General features: G+C 40.0%; 2 protein-coding genes across 7 annotated transcripts in view; one reads left to right on the top strand and one right to left on the bottom strand.

The window, feature by feature from the left end:
• Positions 1 to 33: 33 nt before the first annotated feature.
• Positions 34 to 5,417, bottom strand: nlrc3l1 (NLR family, CARD domain containing 3-like 1). Its single transcript, XM_037747969.1, has 7 exons — positions 5,295 to 5,417; positions 3,507 to 3,779; positions 3,283 to 3,384; positions 3,026 to 3,103; positions 2,830 to 2,938; positions 2,480 to 2,720; positions 34 to 2,355 (listed from the first exon to the last, which is right to left on the bottom strand). The coding sequence occupies exons 2-7, from the start codon at positions 3,680 to 3,682 to the stop codon at positions 782 to 784; spliced, it is 2,280 nt and encodes a 759-aa protein (XP_037603897.1). The 5' UTR covers positions 3,683 to 3,779; positions 5,295 to 5,417; the 3' UTR covers positions 34 to 781.
• Positions 5,418 to 9,257: 3,840 nt separating this feature from the next.
• Positions 9,258 to 23,137, top strand: part of LOC119475849 (connector enhancer of kinase suppressor of ras 2-like) — a 39,550-nt gene continuing 25,670 nt past the window's right edge. For 3 of the 6 annotated variants that reach the window (XM_037748925.1, XM_037748927.1, XM_037748924.1), the window contains exons 1-4: positions 9,258 to 9,743; positions 15,424 to 15,587; positions 19,586 to 19,788; positions 21,476 to 21,563. In XM_037748925.1, coding sequence (XP_037604853.1) covers positions 9,680 to 9,743; positions 15,424 to 15,587; positions 19,586 to 19,788; positions 21,476 to 21,563 — 519 coding nt within the window. In that variant the 5' untranslated portion in view covers positions 9,258 to 9,679. Of the gene's footprint in view, positions 9,744 to 15,423; positions 15,588 to 19,585; positions 19,789 to 21,457; positions 21,564 to 23,137 lie in introns of all 6 variants that reach the window. The other 3 variants (XM_037748923.1, XM_037748926.1, XM_037748921.1) reach the window with 1 other exon arrangement.

The following is a 23,137-nucleotide window of genomic DNA, read 5'->3' as shown; positions in this document are numbered from 1 at the left end:
TACTCCACAATGAGACAAAGTTGAATCAGTCAGTTCATTCACAAACTCAAGTGTCCTGTGAAGGAACCCTTTGGTTGTTAGAGATTTATTGTTCATTGTACCACTTATTTTAAACAGGTTTCCCAATGAATATCCCTGTGTGGCAGTGATGAGAGGGATTAGTGTAGGATAAACAATGACATAACTACAGCCCTTCAATGTGATTACTGCATTACATACCAAACATTAATGCAAGCAGCCAACAAACAATAAAGATTGATCAACAAAACATAAAAGTGCAAAATAATTTTAAGTTGTGACATACTTTATATTGCTCAGAGCAATAGTCATTTTGCTCATGATATTGGCTTAGTAGTGCAGTTAAAAAACTAAAATTTTAGGACTTTCAAGCGCAAGTTGGCAAGACAAGCAATAATTAATAACATCCATCAAAACTATTTGATTGTATAAAAGCAGGAAAAAAAAAACAACTAACAAAATAAGGCCCCTTATTATCTTTCAGCTTCTTTAAATCCATATTAACACACACATTAAATCACACCATCCCCATTTCCTTAAAAGATTCTGTTTCCATATCTTTGGTACATCAATGTAACTTCAGAGGTGATGTTTTTAAATCTTCATTAGTGCAAATGTTGATTGAATCAGAGAGAAACATGTTTCTCCATCAGGGCAGGCACTTGTCTTTAAAGTTTTCCTCCTATTGGAATTCAGAATCATCAAAATCATTTTTGCATAGTGATCAGTGTTTAAAAGAGTCTGATCAACTGGATGTTGCCTCTCACACACCCAGCTCTTCCAGGCAGCACTGCAAGTTGCTATTCCTGCCAGGATACTGGTTTTCTCTGATCCTCTTCCTGATGAGGGCAGCAGCATCTTCAACGACTGTTGGCCACTTTACAGAAGATGTGCACAATGGTTGGAGGAGTTCCAGGTTGGTCTTAAGAGCCATTCCCAGCAGGAAACGCAGGAAGATGTCCAGCTTGCCGTCATCACACAGCAGGCTTCTGTCCATGGCGCTCTTGTACAGCTCCATCACCTTTTGTGCCCTAAACATCCCCTTGAACTTGTCTTTAAGATGCTGCTCAAAAATGTTCTTCCCATGGTTTGTAAAGGAGAGAAACACATAAAGGGCAGCCAGGTACTCCTGCATGGTGGGGTGGATAAAGCTGAGGACTTTCTCCTGGGACAAGACAAATGGCTTTGTGATGTATTGTGTACACAGGCCACTGTTAATCACTGCCTCCTCGCTGCTGATGCCAACCTCTTTCCAGTCGTACTTGGTGATCTTGAACTGGCCTTGTTCCAGCATGGTGAAGGCCAACTTTCCAAGTTTCATGAGGAAGTCTCTCTCTTTATCTAGGCTACGAGGTGGAGCTCTAATTGCGCGACGCTGACGTATGAGTGCGAGCAGCAGCTTTGTGTACATGTAGGTGATGCTCCTGGGCAGCTCTGCCCGTGTTCCTTGTTCTGTGAATACCTGCTGGTACTCGTCGGCCACCAGCGAGCAAAACAAGGGCAGGTGGCACATGATGCGGAGGGTTTTGGAGGAGTTGATGTACGCAATAACTCGAGCTGCTTGATCTGGGTCTTTAAATCTCTTCTTAAAGTACTCGTCCTTTTCAGGGTCACGGAAACCGCACACGTCTATCTCATCATAATGCGTATCCCAAGGGACGTAGCGCTTCACTTGCGGCCGAGTAAAGACCAGGAACAGGGCACGGTAGAGCAGCCTCGCTCTGAGGAGGTTGACCACGATGACGTTCAGGGTGGTGGAGTCTGTTTGGTCACCGAGAAGCGAAGTGTTTTGAAAGTCAAGCTTCCCATTGTACTCATCAAGGCCGTCAAAGATAAACATTATTTTGCAGTCATCGGCTCTATAATCCGCCTCCCTCAGTTTCTTTGTTTCTGGGTAGAGTGTTTGTATTATTTTCAACAGGGAGATCTCAGAATCCTCAAACTGTTTGAGCTCTCTGAACGGCAAAGGAAACAAGAAGGACACGTGCTGGTGGGACCGCTTTTCAATCCAGTCGAGGATCAACCTTCTGACCGCCATCGACTTCCCTGACCCTGCCACACCTACGACCAGCATCAACTTTAAGTTTGAGCGCTCCAGCCTTTCAGTGCTCAAAATATCCTTAGTGGAGAGCAGTTTCACTTCTTCGCGGTTGCTGTCCAGCTTTGCTATGGTCATGACCTCATGTTCAATATTTGGGCCATTATCACATGTTGAGGTGATATAGAGATCAGTGAAGACGTCGTCAAAGGGCCTTTTCTCTCCCGGCGTGGCCGATTCCTCACATACTTCGCCGTATGTCCTTTTCAGAGTCTCGCTTAAATCGTGACGTACTTCATCTGAAAAAAGAAAAAAAATGAGCATGTAATTATGTACGATTCTCTCATTTCTTTCATCATCATTCCTGTTGTTGAGATTCAATTAACAGTAATAAGACATTAAGACATACAGGAGCCTACTTACTTCTGATGCACAAAGTCTGGAGATAATCAATCATCTTCTTTTGCTCGATTTCCTCAAGAAGGGTTTTGGTGATCTGCAAAGATACCTCTAGGCTGTAACACTCGAGCAACCGGTCCACAAGGTCCACCATGTCCATGCCTTGGGGAGGAGTGTTGAAGGACTGTGGGTAACGCTTCCACAACATCATCTTGAATCTCTGAATGTCTCCATTGGACAGCTTCCCAAGGGTGTCAGAAATAGCCTGGTTCCAAAGGAAGGATTAAATTCAATGCTTTTGTTTTCACCAAGAGGATATTTTTCTATTTCATTTCTTTAAAACCGATAAAGACAAAGGGGAAACGCAAACTAACCTTGAAAGTGAATGCCACTGTCAGAGAAGGATGCCTAATCTCATTTGGGTCTTGGATTAACTCAGGCGTGTCAGAAGGCTCTGAGACGGTATCATCTTTGCTTTTAAGCCTGGTGAATAAACATATTTTAGTGTCAGTTTAGTATGTAATCATGCACTAACATGTGTAAGCGCCATGCCGTGGGTGTTTTTCTTACTTGGGGATCATCTTTTCACAATCGTCGCTGTCCAAGGAGTAGCAGCTAGAGTATGAATCTGCTCTGTCCAGCTGGACCCTAAAACCAGGATGACAATATATTCAATGCAACCACAAGTCATTACAATTTTCCAGCTTTACAATGAAACAAAGCATTGAAAGGTACATACAAGCAAAGCTGCTTCCTGGGTTTATTGTGATGAACGCATTAATTTATTGACCGATTTAAGCTTTGAATACTTCTAGTCTTGTTTGTACCTCGTGGAGGATCCATCTTCGTCTTCCATGTTGCTTGAGTTGTCCTCACTTGTCATTGATCCGTAGCTCAGAGCTGGAGAATAGGCCTGGTCCACATAATGCCTGAAAAAAAAGAGTAGCATGGCAACTTAAGATATATTTTACTAGATAAAACACTACCCAGAGCTACTGCCCTACAGTGAGAGAGAGGAACCTTAGGGCTTGTGAGTGATAAATCTCAGTACCAGTGGCTGGTATCCATTGGACTCGGCCCCAGGTCCAGAGAAGGTCTTCTCTCAGGGATGTAGAAGAGCTCGTCATCTTCATTAGACGCACTCTGTCCTCTACCAGACACTGCATCCCCGGCGGAAGAGCTGCCTGTCGGCGTGGCCATCGCCACCAACTCACTGTCGTCCATCATGTCATAGAAAGGGTCGGCCAACGATTAACATGATGAGCACATACAGTGATCCCTCAGGATCACCAGGGATAGCCTCAGGACAGTAACCTGTCTGTACCTGCAGAAGAACAAACAAGAGAAAATACATGATATCAGCTCTCATATTCTCTATCAGGGTGTGTGATAAGGAACTTAACACCAAACCAGCTTTTCAGGTTTCTTCTGTTGGAAGCTTATTCAGGTTGTGTCTGCGCTACATAATAGGCCTGAACGATTTTGAAAAACGAATTGCGATTATTTTGACTGATATTGCAATTGCGATATGATTTACGATCATCATCATTTCAACGGTTCTGTACCAAACAAAGATGTTTTCTTAAGTCTGTAGAATATGATGTGTAGGCCAAGACATCTCTGCAGCACCACAATATTTAATACAAAATGGTATTTTGACACACATTTCACCTTTAACAAATATTACACCTCCTGCGATTTGAAAATTGGAGTAGAATTTTGATTAATTGTGCAGCCCTACTACATTATGATACTGCATTATTTAAAAAAAAATGTAAATAAGATTATCTTTTGCAATGAAACAATGTTATGTCACAGCCTTTATGGTAGATACAGAACAGAAAAATGTACAAGCACAGAACAATCATCATTTTGCCTTTGACAGATTTACAGTAGTGTAAAGGCTTAGCCTACTCTAAGAAGCATGTTTTCTTGTTGTTACTTGTGTTTGCTTCTGTTTGATACATGAACATTTATAATGTTGTAATGCTGTTATAAACTTGATGCATGATCATTTTATAATATCTTTGCGTTGTTTTTATTTTGAGCCCAAAATAAGAGGATAGCAGTTTAAGGGTTTTGCACTTAACTACGTTGTTGTGAAAATTGAGCCAAATCAATTTCAAGATAATAATGTGAAGTGTAACACACGATCATCAGTGTTTCACCAGAAACAAGTAAATGTTTGGGAAAGGGAAAAGCACAGTGTAATAACCTGTAATAACTTGTGAATGGAATATGGAGCGTTAAGCAGGGTTTTTATCCCCGCCAGATTACACAGTTGCTCATTTTCTTCCTCATATGAACTTGGAGATGCTAAAATGAAAAGTTCCACGGTTGTAAGCCTCTGGCTCGCTCTGCCTACCTTCATCATAGTACTCATGTATTAACAGGAGTAAAAGTGTGACTGAAGAACCATGTTAACGGAAACAGTGGGAACAGCTTGAGCTACCATAAATGTAAATGGACATGACCTAGTTTTGACATTACTTGGTATTTCAACCTCACTCTTCCGCTTTGACTTCTCCACATGTGATATGTCAGTGGCAGACAGTTGTCTGATCACCTCTCCACATGACACATTAACGCAAATAAAGTCAACGGGGTGTTATTATGCGTTTATGATTTAACGTTTATGACGTTTATGAACGTTAGCTTCAATTTAGAACTTGCGTATGAAAATAGGATGACATGAAAATAGGATGAGAGACTGGCGCACCAGGAGGGCTCAAACCAGGAATAAGGCAAATGAGTTCTAAGTTATAACATTACTTTCATAGTGGTCAAAATGTAAATATAAACGCAATGGTAATGACATAAATACATCATTGCTACTTACTGGTTTATGCCAGGAATAAATGTGAACTTTCCTTCGCTTCAGTTCGTTACAGGAAGTCAAAGTTTCTTCCCCCTTCTTGTCCTATCGCGAGAGTAGCAAAAACATTGCAAAGCAGACTCTCTCGCCCCCTACAGGCCGGAAGTGTGAACAACATGCAGTCTTTCTGTGAAAAAGGACTAGATGACATTGTGTAAATGTTTTTTTTTACACTAGCAAGTAGTCATCATCCCATGAACAGAAAGTTTCATCTCATACAATATTTGTAAACGTTTAACAAAGCTTGTGGCTGATACCTACCATGCTTGTGATGGCAAAGTTATTCAGCAGAATATTAGTTTACAGTGGATGTCCCCAGACAGTTGATTTATTCTGCTTTCTTTGCTCATATTTATTATTATTGATGATAATAATAATCATCATAATAATCATAATAATAATAATTATAGTAATACAAGTAATAATACATATGAACAATGAATGAATGATTTTCAAATTGAAGCAAGATAAATACTGTGTGAAAACAAAGGGTGCACAGCTGGCCCAAATCAGGCCTATTTAGTGACCAAAGAACTTGAACAGCTTAGCTTACAAGGGTTTAGCATTGCACTCATATAGCTAACACTGTTCGATTCAGATGTGTTATGCTAGTAGTGGCCAAAGCAGCCTGGAGTCACTAGCCTCAGGCAGAGATGAGGAGCGGGCTACCAGACGGTAACCCGGTAACTTCTTTCTAACTTCACACACCCAGATTTTGTAGTTTTAAGCCCCAACTGACATCAGTTGAACCCCCTCCAGAACCACAAAAATATACATATAAATTAACCTATAGCTAACATAGGCTACGCCCTACTTGTAAACAGACTTTGACGGGTAAAAATGGTGGAATTCACCTTTACAGTTTTTCTCAATCGCTTTGGCACATTTATTGAAACAGTCTTAACTTTCATTAAACTGTAAGTGCAATTGTCACAACTGTTTCATGGGTCATCACAACTCCATTGCACCTTTACAAAAGGTAGTAACTCACCCAAAAACTTCATTCATGCTTCAAAACCTAGTTATTGTGTCAGTAAATTGGCAAATGGCACCAAAATTAAAAGTTGTTTTGTCATCGTGTTGGTGAGCCGTCAAAATGTTTAGGCATTTCCTCACAATGTCAGTCAACCCTGGAAATGTTTCTTATATACAAATCTCTGTTTTGTTCTACTGTTTGTTGACACTGACTGCTTACTGTACTATTACAGAATGTCAGTTTTGTCTAGCTAAATGCTGTTGTCAAATACTAATACAATACTGTAATAGTTACACAGAAAAAGGATATGCACATTTGTATACAGTACATTTATTTGTGTAGTAATGTGTTACATGTATTATAAACAGAAAATGGTCTTTTGATCTTTCATGTAAAGTCATATACAGTGAACAGAAATTTGATATCTATGCCTAAAATCAACAACAACCCTGCACAAATGAAAAAACCTGCGGTATAGTTCAGTTAAAAAACTAATATATAAAAAAATATATATGTCTGTCTCACAGATTTTTATAATTGAATGGATCATTTTGCATGTGATGGCTCCAACGATGAAAGAATGTTTAGAAGTTGTGAAGAGGATGACAATTTCACTGAGACTCAACTCACAGAAATGTGATATCTATGCCTAAAATCAACAACGAAAAAACCTGCGGTATAGTTCAGTTAAAAAACTAATCTATAAAAAAATATATATGTATGTCTCACAGATTTTGATAATTGAATGGATCATTTTGTATGTGATGGCTCCAACGATGAAAGAATGTTTAGAAGTTGTGAAGAGGATGACAATTTCACTGAGAATCAACTCATCAGTTTTGATCAGCAAGACATGTGCAAGTGGTTATTGGGCCAAATTGTTGACAGTTGTACCTATTTTTTTGCACATGTGCCTAAACACGTGCAATTTTCTTGAATGAATGAGATATTCTAATCTGTTGTGAACAACATACTAATTGTTCAGACAGTTGATCTTATTGTTTTGAAAAAAAGTAATTCTCATTCCAGAATTGAGCCAAAGCAAATGAGAAAAACTGTAAATTTCTTTATAATTGGGGTGGTTGTCTGTAATGCAATTAATAAAGGTTGAGACAAAATCTCTTCAACATTAGCTAATGAGGAGAAGGTATAATGAGTATGATATTATTTGTTATGTTGGATAATTCATTGTCGTCGATATATTGCATCCCACCACAAAACAAATTTTTTTCATCTTAATTTATGGCACTGCTGTTATACAAAGATGATACTGTGTCAAATGCAAACTGTGAATATTTGTGTGCACGGCAAATGCTGGAATGTTCTTCTGGCTTGTATTTACTTACTGCAAAACATGAATCATAAAAGGTGAAAAAAAACGGTACAGATGGTGTTTATTAGAGCTGTATATTTGGTTGTATTTCATTTGTATGTTATTTTTAATTTCTATTTATAGGTGAAATCCAGTCACATTATCAAGTTTCTCACAGGATGGCTTCCTGTCCCTGTATTTATTTATGATTATTGTTTATGTTGAATGTCAGTGCTAGCACTGTTTGAGTTTCTGCTATATTGGCCCATCCACCTGCTTGTTTAATATCGTTGACAACGCTTTGAAAAATGTCAGTAAATGTTTGGATATTCATTTTTTAATGCAGCCTATTGATTTGATGTGAATACTTATACCACTTTTCATCATTTATTGGTGCTGTAGAATAATCATTAGTTATTCTACTGAATGAAAGAGTTGTTGGACCTAATTAGAAAACATTTACTTAATTAATCTCTGTTGGATAACATATGTAGAAACGAAAAATGTGCATGTAGGTTACTCATCAGTGCATTTCTTTTTGATGTATATGGTAGGCTATGCATTCAGTTTAAATGTAGTATTTTATTTGCTGTATCACGCGTGTCCATGCAGTGAATATAGGCTTAGATCCTGAGGCTGTTTACCAATACATGAAAAAAAGCGAGGCGCATGTCAGCTTAGTGAGCGCTCCACTGCGCTTTGTGTGATGGAGGCGTGAGCAGCGACAAAGACGGCAGGAGGAAACAGTGGAGTGTATGAAAGGTGATTAGTGCCCGAGGATTTTGAGGAGAAGGAAAGGAATCATTGTCAGGATAGCCATTGTGTTGTATGGATTTATTAGTGGTTCATGGTATTCACAGATTGCCGTATGCATTATGGAGAATGAATGTCTTTTTACAAGTAGGCCATCAGTGGTTATCGTGCTATCCAGTGGCCACTGGATACCACTATCATTTTATTTAATTATATCTCTTATTTTGCACTTGCACCTCCTGGCTCAGGGCTGCTTGATATATGTGCTCTCATGTTCCGAATTTTTATATGTCCCAAGGGGGGGTTTTGGGGATGAACTTTGGGGTCAAGTATACATGGATCCGGGCCCGGTTCCCTGATGTGAAAGTCTCCCTTAGAAAAGGGTCTGACGGTCTACCCCGTGAAGTCTTGGTTCTCCCGTGCCGCCCTTCCCTCCAGTGGGCAGAGAAGCGAGGCAAAGCTCCGCTCCTGGCCGGAGTACTGACTGCAGTTCGCAGGCGGCTAGGCCGGATCTGGGTCTGTCTGCGGCGAGCTGGTCGCTGCCGGAGGCCCATGCTGGAGGCCCATGCTGGAGGCCCATGCTGGAATCTGAGCTGAATGAGTTTCTTTAAAAACAGCCAGCACTGTCCTTATAACGTGCTTACCAATTTCTGCTTGTTCATGCCTGAACTGCAAGTGCCAATAGGTGCTGCCACTCAGCCAATCTTTTCAGCTCTTATTCTTATAAAAAATCCAGTATAATCTGTATGTCATTAATTCCCGTTAAGACGGATCTCCTGCTCAGACTCCTCATGCCTCTTTGTGGCACTAATCACCCCTCATACACCCATGCTCCGCACGGTGAGGGCTGTGACTCCATGTCTGTGTATGAGGGAGGATGCTCAGAGCGAACCCAACCTTCCCAGACACCAGGATGAAGTGACAGTCTGTGCGTTGTTCTCTTCTGCTCTGGATGCTACTGGGATGTATTTTGGAAGTGGGGGGTCGGCCAGCAGCGACCCAGCAGCATTAGCGCCACTGAGCCTGACATGAATGACAAGTAAAAGAGCTCTTTGAAGCGAGCAAACAGCTCAGGAATGTGCAAGTCTGCTGGGCTCAACTCAGCCTGGTCAAAGCGACATTTTGGACCTCTTGGACCTCGTTTTGTTTGTAAACAGCCAAACCCACCAGAGAAGAATCCAGACTGCCCGTTTATGTAGTGTTTTTCATTTCTAATTGTATTCTGTATTTTTGAAACCTTTTTGAAGGGGTGGAGTGTTGTTGAGGGTGTTTTTCTTTTGTCAAGCGTGAACAAGACAAACTTCTACCATGGCACTGGTTATGGAGCCTGTGAGCAAGTGGAGCTCCAGTCAAGTGGTTGACTGGATGAAAGGTAAGCCTTCAGGCACCATGAGAGCCAAAGAGAATTCACCAAACTGCGATATTGCAATGATTGAGCTGCGAGTCGAAACGCATTCAACATAGATTCACTGGAGATGCCAGAAGAGAAGAAAACACCTGCTGAGCCTCGGCTTTCTGCCTCATCCTTAAGCATTTTAATTACACCCTTCAATCATTTCATCCATTTGCGCAGGCTGTTATAATGTGGAGACGACTTGTCCTTTCAGACCAACATGTTGTCCAGAGCCTAACGCATTCAGATAGCACAGAACGCTTTAAAACCTCTATTGTGTCCTGCGGTGGTTATTGTTTTACGCGGGGATGCCTCGCAGGAGGCTGGGAAACACAGCGGAGATCCAGTAATTACACCCAAATTATAACCCTTCTCTCTGGGTCTGGGCTCACAAGCTCTATTTCAAGTTATCCACCAAGGTTTATATGTGCATTGTATAAAAATAAGAGCTATCATAGCTCTATAATGCATTGCTTGTGCAGCCATCTGTGCAAAATGTTGATCCACAGATGTTCTAAGTCATTAAGAAGTCACAGCTGACAAGTAGCTTAAATAGTTTTTAAAACCTCCTAGTGCACTGCAACTCAAGGTGATCCCTTAAGAGTATATTAGCTCTGACTTCAAGTTAGGCATTTATTCAGGCATAAAAGCATTTTCGTGTAAATCGGAACATATCATCAAATTTGGGAAACATCCAGCAGACGAATGAGGTTCAAATATACATCCAGTTTGGTAATGAAGCACTCTTAAAGCATCCAAGAAAAGCTGAACTGAAAATAATAATTCAATTTAGTTTGTAAACCTGAAAGCAGCAGTGGGTAGAAATGGAGCAAATATGCTAAAAAAAATAAGTTATTTTATAAAACGGTCATTATATCCTGACAGTAGTGTTTGAGACAGATAATCGTGCCTCTGTGTCCTCTGGTGCTCCTAATGGCATCTGCAAGATTTCACAGACCGAACGAAAACAACCAGTCAGAGCCGATCTGGAGCCTGCCATACCTGAGCAGCTGTCAATCACTCGCAAACTCCGATCAAACGGTCAACCTAGGCAGCGATGATCAAATATGAATCAGTATTCTGTTACTGTGATGCCTATTTCTCACCTCAAATGTTTTCAGAAACATCTTGTAGTGTACTGTTTAGCTGTAAAATGAGAAAGTTTGTGACCCGGCAGCCATGTTGAGAACGGTTGATGAAATACCAAGCACCGCCCACCAGCCGGAGCACAGCCAATAGGAACGCTCAATAGGAACGCTCTCTCTCTGAAATGACCTGTGATTGGCCAAAGTCTCCTGTCACGGTCTACATTTTTTAAAGCCTGAAAACAGAGCCATGGGGAGGTGTCTACTTTTCTCTCAGAACACTTGAATTACAATATGCTGAAATGTGATTATGGAATGTTTGCCCAATGATGCCAAAATCATTCTGCCTACTGCAGGTTTAATATATAGTTGTTGGAATGAATTCATCATCGATAAGATTTGGTAGCTGTGTTGGATGAGAGGCTCCACAGAGGAAAATTGTGTGCTCAAGACCTATAAATGGCCCACACAAGTCTATTAGGACACTGTCAGGCCACAGATAATAAATAGATTTGCTGCGTTTGGCTGTTTGCATTACAAAGTAATTGCCACTGACGGTCTGTTTGTTACTATCAAATATGTGCAAGATGTAAGAGGAGATGTTAAACTGCTTGTATTTGTCTGTTATTGCAGTAATTGTTTGAGTAATGTGTGTTGTTTTGCAGAGCCCACGTGCTCACGTGTCAGGCCAGAGTCCTTCAGAGATGCTCCAGATGAAACATACACATACATCTTTACTGCCTCAACACACACACACACACACCCCCACACACACACACACTCTTAGTCATAACTCTAAGCCTGTAGGCCTTTTTCTGCTGGCTCAGACATATTATGATTGCAAGGATCAGACCTCTCTTAGTGTGAGTTGTGTGTTACAAATACCTGAATCTGATGTTGCCTCTTAAACAGGGTGTCTTTGTGAGTGTGCTGGCTCAGTAAAGACAGTGTATAGCTTCATGGAGGATTTAAACAAACAAAGAGGTGATGGGACTTGGAGAAAAGCAAAGACAGAACGGCCGCAACAGTTCAAACGAGATCTAAGATGATCTGTAAATAAGCTGGTAGCAGGAGTGAGATATATAGGGAGCGAGGAGCGGAGATGGGATATGAGAGAGGGCTCTTCAGAAGTGTCCCACATCTGACAAGTGGAGCAGAGACGATTGTGTGCCCAGAGCCCAGTAATGGTAATTTAAAGTGAGGGACAGAGTGGCACTGAGAGACACTGAGGGAGAGGAGACGGAGAGGGGGTTTCATTCTTGTCTCAGCTCCTGAGGACTGGCAGCGTTTTGTCGTTATAGCATTCACAGGTTCCATTATTAGCATAGCGCTCCGTGATGTCACTGGAGGCCAAATAGGGGCACCCTGTGACCTTCCCACAATACCACTCTCCACCCCCCTCCCGGTAGTGTTTTGTGTGAGCAAGACGCCCTATTCCCAGCTGTGACAAAGCCGCTTTAAAGAAGAGATTCCCATCACAAAAGAGGAAAGAATTCCTGAAAATGTGTTCTTAACAAGTGTGTGATATAGCCGTGCAAACACACATAATATGTACATTTTCAGTATTGTTTTTATGAATTGTGTGCATTTTGAGGCACTGACTCACTGTAATGCGGGTTTAGTATAATCTCTTTACTCTTCCTGGCAGTGTGCATTAACATAATTCATGTTTTGTGAAGTATATCAGCTTTACATTTGTTCTCTTTCAGTCTTTTCTTGCACACAGTGACAGTGAGTCACTGACGGTGATCAATGACAAGTCAGTTTAACAGAAATCCATTTGAACAACGCTAACAGCCTTAAATATCTCTCGTACCTCACATTACCAGTGGATTATCTAGAATGAAGATCAGGAATGTGTCAGTGCTGCGCTTTTAATTTCTCCTCAGCGTGCCTCATAATCTGACCCGCACATGACATGGACATGACAGAGATTACTTAGTGCAATCAACCAAGTATACTTCATCTAGCAGGGGTTTCTATTACACGATGCTATACAGTCAAAATATGTAACTTTAGCATCCATAAACAGCATGTTAGTCTGCTTTTTTGTGTCTTAACTCTCCCATTTCAATTATTGGTAATAGCCTTTATCTATACCATCAAAAATAGTGCTAAGTGATGCTTCACAATACTGTTTAAAAATGTAAAATCCCATGGGAGTCTTGGAATTATTCCTAATGAGCTCTGCAGACAGCTATGTGGGCTAGAATGTCTCATCACTTTTTGGAAAGCATCATGTCCTCTCTTCACGTTCTTTCTTTATTTGGTCCTGCGGTCAGGGACAATCCCCTGCCAAAACCCTGCTTCTTGGTTTCTATGGCAACATGGGGAATACTTCATTGATATAATGAGTCTCAATTAACTTGGTGAAGAGGCTGATTAGTTAAGCCTTTAAATTTGATGCAAAACCATGAAGCTCCCTATGTTTCCTCTCCACCGTTTAGCTGCCAGCTAAACCCGATCTGAATGCTTGATCAGGTTTAGGCACCGCACTGAGACACATGTATATGAATGGTCGGGCAGCGATGAGAAACACAAGATGAGCAAAGAGTTGTCTGTGTGTGTGTGTGTGTGTGTGTGTGTCCCTCTCTCACTGAGAAGATGGAAACAGACCGAGCGTATAGAAAAAGCCTCACAAAGGCTATACTCTGTCTCGAATGTTAAAGGATAGCCAGTTTCAGCATTCAGAGCACCTTCTGGTGACGTGCAGCTATAATATATACGTGTATATATATATATACAGTATATACTGTATATGTGTGTGTAAATGTATATATGTGTGTATGTATGTATATATATATACTGTATATACAGTATATGTGTGTATACTGTATATATGTGTGTATATACTATATATATATATATATGTTTATATGTGTGTGTATACCGTATATATGTATAATAGATGAGTTGAAGCTAAAATGATTAGACAGTTAATTGATTGGTCAATCTATACAAAAAATTCCTCAGCAACTATTTTTTTAAGCAAAAAAGCCCAAAATGTGTTGTCTTCAAACATTAATATTTGTTGTTTTTCTGTCGTCTTCTATGATAGTAAAAACTAATATCTTTGGGTTTTTGGGGACTGTTGGTCAGATAAAACAAGCAATTTAAAGACATACCTTGGGCTCTAGTAAATTAGGATGGCCATTTTCTGCCACTTTTCTGACATTTTATAGACCAAATAAATGAATCAGTTAATTAAGAAATAAGTAGCAACATTAATCAACAATGAAAAAAAAAAAAATCTTAGGAAAACCTAAAGAATCCACTGGTTCCAATCATGTCATGTTAGCTTGTCAGGGAAGCTAAATAACGCTCCAAACTAACCTATATTCTGGTGAGGGTAAACTGGCATGGCCATTTTCAAAGGGGTCCCCTTGACCTCTGACCTTCAAGAAATGTGAATGTAACTGGGTGCTATTGGTACCCACAAGTCTCCCCTTTACAGACATGCCCACTTTATAATAATCACATGCAGTTTGGGGCAAAAAACATGCAGTTTTTACATGCAGTATAAATGTATTATTTTCGCCTATTTTAGAAGGGCGTATTTGAAAATTTCTACATACTAGGGTCCCTAAACAGTCTTGGAATTGCATAAATTGACCTGATATGACTAGAAAACTGAGACTATTGTGAATCCAATGACTTGAATTGTCACCTGGTGCCTGAATTTTGTGTTTTTCTTTACATAAATAAAGACATTTTTACCATAATTGAATGCAGAAAAGGCAGAAATTTGTGCATATAAATTCCCAGAATGCAGGAAATTAAATGTTTTGACACTTTGAATTTCCTGGCGCAGGCACCCCCAGACTCCCCCCTCTGTAATATGTGTCACCCCCCCCCCTCAATGTTGACACAAAACCTACGCCTTTCACATTCTCATTAGGGTCTGAGCCCCCCTAAATGTCTGATCCTAGAATCGCCCATGGTGGACTCAATATCATTAACACCTATTGAAAAGGCAGTCACATTCTTCCAAATAAATACGATCTGTGTGTGAAGATCACATGCAGGTTTTTTGTGATGCTGCTGTATTAGATTGAAATCTTTTGTAGGAGTTCCTGATTATATGCTACCCCTACTGTATCGATGCATGTGTCAGTTTTAACCCCCGTTGATAAGGTGAAAATTGTTGATGGAGGCAGGAGATGCAGAATCAGTTTGCATTTGATCGACTGCGTCAAGCGAAAGACTTCACACCTGCTGCAGCAGTGAACGATGTAACACAAGCTGAGCACCGACACGGAGCCCCTTTTTAGTTGAAAGCTTTCTCTAGTTTAAAGCCGAAACTGCACCTCAGGACTGTTGAGGAGGAGGAATCTGTCAGATTTATTGCTCGACACGGACCGTTTCACACTTAAGACACAACGAAATATAACCTGTGTTCACACTCTACAGATTTACAGCACATATTCTGGCAAGAAAAGTGATATCAGATTCAGAACACATAATGCAAATAGAGGTTTCATAAGAAATCAAAGTCAGATACCGCCAGCAAGCTAAATATTCATGTTTTCGGGCTGCACTGAAAGTTTCCCTGTCGTCCTGTGTGAATCCCTCAGGCCTGGACGACTGCCTGCAGCAGTACATCAAGACCTTCGAGAGGGAGAAAGTAGGGGGGGACCAGCTGCTGCGTATCACCCACCAGGAGCTGGAGGATTTGGGAGTGTCCAGAATCGGCCATCAGGAGCTCATACTGGAGGCTGTGGACTTACTTTGTGCTCTGGTGAGTCCAAGCTTCCCACGCCGTCTTCCCACTACTCTGTATGTCACCTCAAAGACCACTGCTGTTGGATGAAGTTTCCGTAGAGCATTTGGTTCCTCCTCAGCTTTTCAAATACTTAAAAAATATTCACTGGATTAACCCCAAAAATGTGGTGTTGTCAAGCTAGAAAGTAGGGTTGGTTTTTAGTCCTGAAAATTTACATTTTGGATATATAAGATTCAACTGAGTGATGCTGTTTAGCTGTATTTTTGCATAAAGTTATCATCCGTGAAGTCTGTTAACCCATTTGTGCTCGCAACTGAAATTTTGTATTTCTTATCATACTATATCTAGTCTGGGTCAAAGATTCAAACCCAGCTTTGGGCCCTGTGTGGAGTTTGCCTGTTCTCCCATGTTAGCGTGGGTTTCTCCGGGTTCTCTGGTTTCCTCCCACAATCCAAAGAGACATGACACGCAGGTTAGGTTAATTGTTAACTCTAAATTTTAGGGGAAAAAAACAATTGAAGCTACAAGGAACACAATCACGTATTTGGTATCTATGAACTCATAACAAGTTGAATATCAAAGATGTGCACACATATGTAAAAATGGTATGTTATATGTCATATGGAAAGCATTTAATGAACACAATGTTTTTGGATTTGACTATTAACAAAGTGTGATTTTTCAGATGATCCTAAAAATGTCAAAGTTTTACTATTAAAAACTTGCCAAAGTATGTCCGTACGAAATTTCAAGACTTTTTTCATACTAATATTTTCTTTGGGCACAAATGGGTTCTTTTACTCACTTAACAAAGTCATTTGTTTCAGGAATAGGTGAATATGATTGGGAAAGAGCTTTAGGTCTTGATTTTCAAACATCACAGCAAATCTTACAGAGATAATAATCTAGTCAATTTACAGCTGTCATTATTGCTGTATGAATTACAGAGTGATTTCTGCCTCTTAGTCTCAGAAATACAGGTTTTGTGTGTGTCAGCATGATAAACTGCTGCTCTGCTGATCGGGCTAATGTACTGCTGAAGTAGTGAAAGCCTAATATCTATACACATCACTGCAGCGCCCTCAAACCTGTGTTACTTGTGATTCAGGTGAGCATGGTCACAATGACATGTAAAATAAACCACTTCCTGTTCAGGAGAGTCTACACTCAGTTTAGTCAAAAACAATTTAATCACATTTTGTTTCTCCCAGAGGAGAGCCTCTAGCAAACAGTCGTCACTTTTACCAATCCCTTGCTGAATATGTACTTCTTTCCAAATTTTTAAATGCATTAACTCTGAAAATCTGCCGTATATTCCAGTCTTTTTGCCTTTAATTTGCAGTATCAGGGGAAAAACCTTTCTTTCATTGTTTTTTCCAATTATTTTTTTGCTATGTTATATTCATTTTACTTGTTTGTAGTATGGGATGTTTGTTAGTTGATTTAGGCAATCTGTTAGCTCACAAAAGTTCAAAATTCTCATGTCATCTAATTAAGTCTGCAATTAACAATTATTTTCATTATCGACTAATCTGCAGATTATTTTGTCAATTAATCGTTTGGTGCACGCAATGTCAGAAAGGAGGAAAATGTCTGTTACCAATTCACAGAGCTTAATGTGACTTCAAATTGATTGTTACAATGATATAAAACAGAGAAAAGCAGCAATTCTTCAAATTGGAGAAAGCAGGGACAAGGCAATATATTAAGGCTGTAAAAGTTGACGTGTTAATGCAAATTTTAACGGCAGTAACGCAACTTGTGATTTTTAGGTTGTAGCGGCTCAGTTTGTCCTACTAGCTTGTCGCAAAAGAGGCTAAATAACCCTCCCAAAACCTACGCTAAATTTAGGCGAGGAAAAACTGGCATGGCCATTTTCAAAGGGGTCCCTTGACCTCTGACCTCAAATATGTGAATGAAAATGGTTTCTATGGGTACCTATGGGTCTCCCCTTTACAGACATGCCCACTTTATGATAATCACATGCAGTTTGGGCCAGTCATAGTCAAGTCAGCACACTGACACATGACAGCTGTTGTTGCCTGTTGGGCTTGAGTTTGCCATGTTATGATTTGAACCATATTTTTTTATGCTAAATGCAGTACCTGTTAGGGGTTTCTGGACAATATTTGTCATTGTTTTGAGTTGTTATTTGATTTCAATAATACATTTATACATACATTTGCATAAGCAATCATATTTGCCCACTCCCCGAGTATTAATACTTGATAAATCTCCCTTTAAGGTACATTTTGGACAGATAAAAAAATGTGATTAATCACGATTAACTATGGACAATCATGTGATTAATTTGATTAAATATTTTAATCGATTGACAGCCCTATAATATATTATTATTATACCCTCGCGAAAAACGTAGTCGGGGGTATATAGCGCTCTGAGTATCCTTCCTTCCGTCCGTCCTTTCGTCTGTTCTTTCGCGTGTCACACTTTCATTTCAGCAGAACTCTGAAACTATTTAACTTATGAACTTCAAATTAGGTACGATGGTTGACAGTGTGGTATAGTTGTGCATTTTGGGTGTTAGAAGTCCATGGTGCCCAAAATCTTTGAAATTTGGCCAAGAACTGTGATTTGTTTCGACTTGTAGTTCGTTTCCAGAGTAGACCTCGAAAACTATTTCACTTAGGAACTTCCAATTTGATATGATGGTGGACAGTGTGGTCTGGTTGTGCCTTTTAGGGGTTAGAAGTCCAGGGTGCCAAAATTTTTTGAAATTTTGGCCAAAAGCTGTGATCTTTTTTGACTTCAATTTCATTTACGGAGTAGAACTCGAAAACTATTTCACTAAGGAACTTCAAATTTGGTATGATGGTTGACAGTGTGGTCTATTTGTACCTTATGGGTGTTAGAAGTCCAGGGTGTCCGTTAGTTATTTAGATAATGCCCATTAGTTCCATTAATTCCATTAGTTCCATTAGTTCCATTAGTTCCAAAAGGGCAAAACCTTTGGCCCTACTTTAGTAGGGATCAAGCATTGAGCGGGGGTATGTGAGCCATGCTCACTCTTGCCTTGTTTGCTATTAGAAGTTAATTTACCAGTTTAGGAATTTTATTCTTCATTGCTTTTAACAAGTTCAATTTGATTAAAGGTCTATGTACGTGCAAATGTAAAGCTGGTTTTGTATTTGAGGAATATTTTTAGAGTTGGTCGTAGGCATGTCATCGACCTGTGGCACCCTGCTGAATATTTCTTAAGAGGCTATAATTTCCTTCTTTTTAGACTGTTATTTGCACAAAAGTCAGTCAGACAATCAGAAAGCACACATGGATGTCAATACCGAGCATTAATAACCAATTTGCTGCTTTACCAAAATGCACATCTGTGGCGGTGTTAAAGGTGAACAGTTAGACTGCGGATATAGAAAAGGAGAAGATGGTAAAGGATGTATGAGAAGTTGGAGGGAAGGAGAGCGGGTGGAATAGAGATGAAGATGGGGACGTGTTAGCCCAAGAGACACACTGAGAGACTGGATGGAGATTTAGTGGACTGAGGTCACAGATGCAATCTGAATCTAAAGTCCTCTCATCCTGCATCGCTGCACGGGAGGCCTTGCTTCAGCCCCAAAGCTCCTTATGTAACTGGGATTTAGTTTTAAGTCTCTCAGGCACTGCTGTATTGAATATGATTAGTGGCCCTCCTGCCGCTCTCTCCCCTCCCAAGAAACTCTGACGTGACAGACGCCCACAGGCCTCCACGTGCGGTTTGGCGTACGGCGTAATGAGTGTTCCACTATCCCTCGACATGCAACGTGACAGACGGAGGGGAGTGGGGTCAGTGGCTTCATTCCCCGTTGCGTTTGTAGCATCCTCTGTAATGCGACAAGGTGGGCTCCTGTGTCAGCGGCCTTTTTTATTCACATAGTGATGTCATGACAACAATTGGTTTCAGTCACCACGCTGGAGACATTCTTGGAATGCATCAAAGTTAAAACAAACACTGACAAACTGGTCAAACAGAGTGCGTTTACTTTCCTCCGTTTCTCCTCTAGAATTATGGGCTGGAGACGGAGAATCTGAAGACTCTCTCTCACAAGCTGAACGCGTCTGCCAAGAACCTGCAGAACTTCATCACAGGCCGGCGGCGCAGCGGCCATTATGACGGCCGAGCCACCCACAAGCTGCCCAACGACTTCCTTACCTCCGTGGTGGACCTGATCGCTGCAGCCAAAAGCCTTCTGGCATGGCTGGACAGGTGAGATTTGCAAAAAAATGCACCTGTAATACATTTATTCATGTTAAAAGCCCTGTTAACACACATAAATGTATGTTTCATGTACACACACACACACACACTGATACATCACACACAATGTTTTCCCTGTAGGTTTTGAAGTTCAGGGGGGCACAGTAGCGTCACTTGGTTTTTGACTAGGGCTGTGTAGTATTATCAAGAATCTGGCGATATGATATGCAATATATTGCCATTCTGTAAGCATGGCAATATATTGCGATCACAGGTACTGCATTTAGCATAAAAATATGCTCAAATCATAACATGGCAAACTCAAGCCCAACAGGCAACAAACAGCTGTCAGTGTGGTCAGTGTGCTGACCTGACTATGACTTGCCCCAAACTGCATGTGATTATCATAAAGTGGGCATGTATGTAAAGGGGACACTCGTGGGTACCCATAGAACCCGTTTTCATTCACATATCTGGAGGTCAGAGGTCAAGGGACCCCAATTTAAAAATGACCATGTCAGTTTTTCCTCGCCGAAATGTATATTTTTATTTTTATTTAGCCTCCTTTGCGACAAGCTAGTATGACATTGTTGGTATCAATGTTTTCCTTAGGTTTTTCTAGTTTCATATGATGCCAGTATCTTCACTCTACATTTAAAACTGAGCCCACTACAACCTAAAAATCACAAGTTGCGTTAAGGCGTAAAAGAAATAAGTGGCGTTAAAACAAATTTGCGTTGAAAGCCTTAATATTTAAGCTTGCATTTTGGATTTGATATGATGGACTATTTGACTTTTACATTTTCTTTAAATTTACAAAATAATTTGCAGCAGAATCTATAAAAACTGGCTTAGAAAAGGAATGAGACCATCTTATTTATCTGGCATCATGCATTGGTTCATGTAGTGTGTTTTGTGAATTTTAGCGTGTTTTTACCACATACATACCAGTTTTGTCTTTAGTGTTATGTCCATGACCAATCAGCTGACAAGAAAAGATGAGTAAAGGCCTTATATAAGTAGACTTTGACAGGGTGGCAAAAGGCACTGAGCAAGTCTATTTATATGTTGCTGCTTTATCCCTTTGCTTCTCTCTGGGATTGTGCCAATGTGTGTTTCCATCTGTGTGTGTGTGTGTGAGATGAATTTGGAAGTTCAAAGCAGACAGCATTCAACAGAAATAACAAAGTATATTGCTGTTTCCTTATAAGCAGTCAGTCATAATCCACAGCATATATGCTAATTAAAATTCAATATCCAATGTTTAATGTTCATGTTTGAATGCATCATTGTTGACAACATGATAATTTGCAGTTTCTGGAGGCATGTTTAATGTGCTCTGGAGTACAGAGAGAAAAATGTGGAATGTGCATACACAATGTCAGCTCATATCGGCACTTACCATACAGTATATGAAGATTCTGTTTTTATTGAACCGCTTAATGTTGTTTATTCACATAATTGTTTTTATTAGTGGATGATATACTGTATAAAGGAACATTAATAGTATCCTCTGACTTTACATCCTCACTAAAATGTGTATAGAAATAAAGGAATCCTAATGTGTGTGTATGTGTATACAGTATGCTATTATAGACAACCGTGTGTTTGTAAATGTTCCCAACCATTTACCAGTGATTTAGTCTCAAAGGAAGAATGATCTAATGGTTCATTCCAGGTGCTCCTTCTTTTTCAGGTCCCCATTTGCTGCTGTGGCAGATTACTCTGTGACCAGAAACAACGTTATCCAGCTGTGTCTGGAGCTCACTACAATTGTACAACAGGTAAATAAAACTGCTCAATCCCAGTAACATTTTAATCCCAATAAAAATTGAGATCAAAATACCTCCATCAGACAAAAGTAACCTGATTATGGTGATGCCAAAATTATACCTTGTCTCAGTTGTAAAGTGTCCAAAGTGTTTTTATATATTTTATAGTTTTAGAAACATCTGTGCATGATTTAAATATAGCCTAATATATGTGCATATCTTTTTTAAAAAGCTAAAGTTTAGAGAAAAAACTTGTGTTATGCTTGATATAGAGAATAACTGCAGCAGCATGTAATTCCTTACCTGCAACGTATCCTCATACAACGGTTCGTATGATATCTTACGATTTTTCGTGGGTTTTTCCCTGCGAATGTCCAGCAACATGTGATGCACGTGTGAATTTCACTTTTCAAAATAAACTTCTGTCTTCACAGAAAACAACTCTGTTAGGTTTAGGCAACAAAACTACTTAGTTAGGTTTAGGAAAAGATCGTGGTTTGGGTTAAAATAACACCGGATGTGGCGTAATGTATTAAGTACGGAAGTTACGTGACAAAGAAACCAACGTTGACTTCTGGTTTCGAATAGTGGTCTCCTGGGTGAAAGTCCGGTGTTTTTGGACCTACCCATCCACCTCGACCTCCTTCCTACCTGGGCGATTTTCGCTGGTTCACGATTATGTGGATTACATACAAATTGATTTTGTGGGATATATATGAATTATAGTGCATTACTTTTTGTAGGTATACGTAGCTACAAATAGAGCCTCTAACACAGCTCCTATTTTTTGCACACATTGCATCCATATACATATTCAAACATGAGTAAAAAATGAAAGGTTTAAACAACAGAAGATTCACATGAAGTACAACAAAGTTCTGCAACTGTTAAAATGTCTTTAACTTAATAACTTAATATAACTACTTCATGTCAGCTAATCTCTGCTTTGAGATAACTTCATTCTGTTTATGCACAAATGTTCTAGAAATACATATTTAAATTGGACCTGGCTATTAAAAAAAAAACCTTTGTGTTTTTCACCTGTCAGATATACTGTTATATAAAGCATCACCTCATTCAGCTGCTTTCAAAACTAAAAACAGTGCAGATCAGATGAAATGTTTGAAACTTATTACAGACTAGATTTTAATATCAGTGTTTTTGTCTTTGGCCTGTACATGATGACAAGCAGAACCAGCCCTGTACGACCCTGAAAGATCAGTAAATAATGAGAGAAGTGGTGCTTAATAGGTTTTAGGACAGTCTCTATGGAGGATAATGTTTATATAGAGTTGAGAGAAAAATGTAAGTGGGAAAAATTGAAGGTGGGAGTGAAAGAGGGCGACAGGGAGAGAGTTGAAGGCCGAGAGAGGAAGACTGGCAGAGTGATAGAGAGAGAGAGAGACATGCCTCCGCATTGGTGATTCATTTGTTTTGTGTTTGTGCATGCCTGTGTGGGAGTGTTGGGGGTTATAGGTGCCAAGCTGCTCGGTTTTTGCTTATATCCACCTACAGCAGAAATGCCAATAATAACTCCGTTTTGACACATTCTCTTGAGGTAACAGTGCTCTCTGAATGTTTCCCAG

Source organism: Sebastes umbrosus, chromosome 17 (genome assembly GCF_015220745.1).
Source record: "Sebastes umbrosus isolate fSebUmb1 chromosome 17, fSebUmb1.pri, whole genome shotgun sequence".
Taxonomy (NCBI): Eukaryota; Metazoa; Chordata; class Actinopteri; order Perciformes; family Sebastidae; genus Sebastes; species Sebastes umbrosus.
The sequence above is the reverse complement of the archived record's forward strand: the minus strand, read 5'-3'. Positions and strand labels throughout refer to the sequence as shown.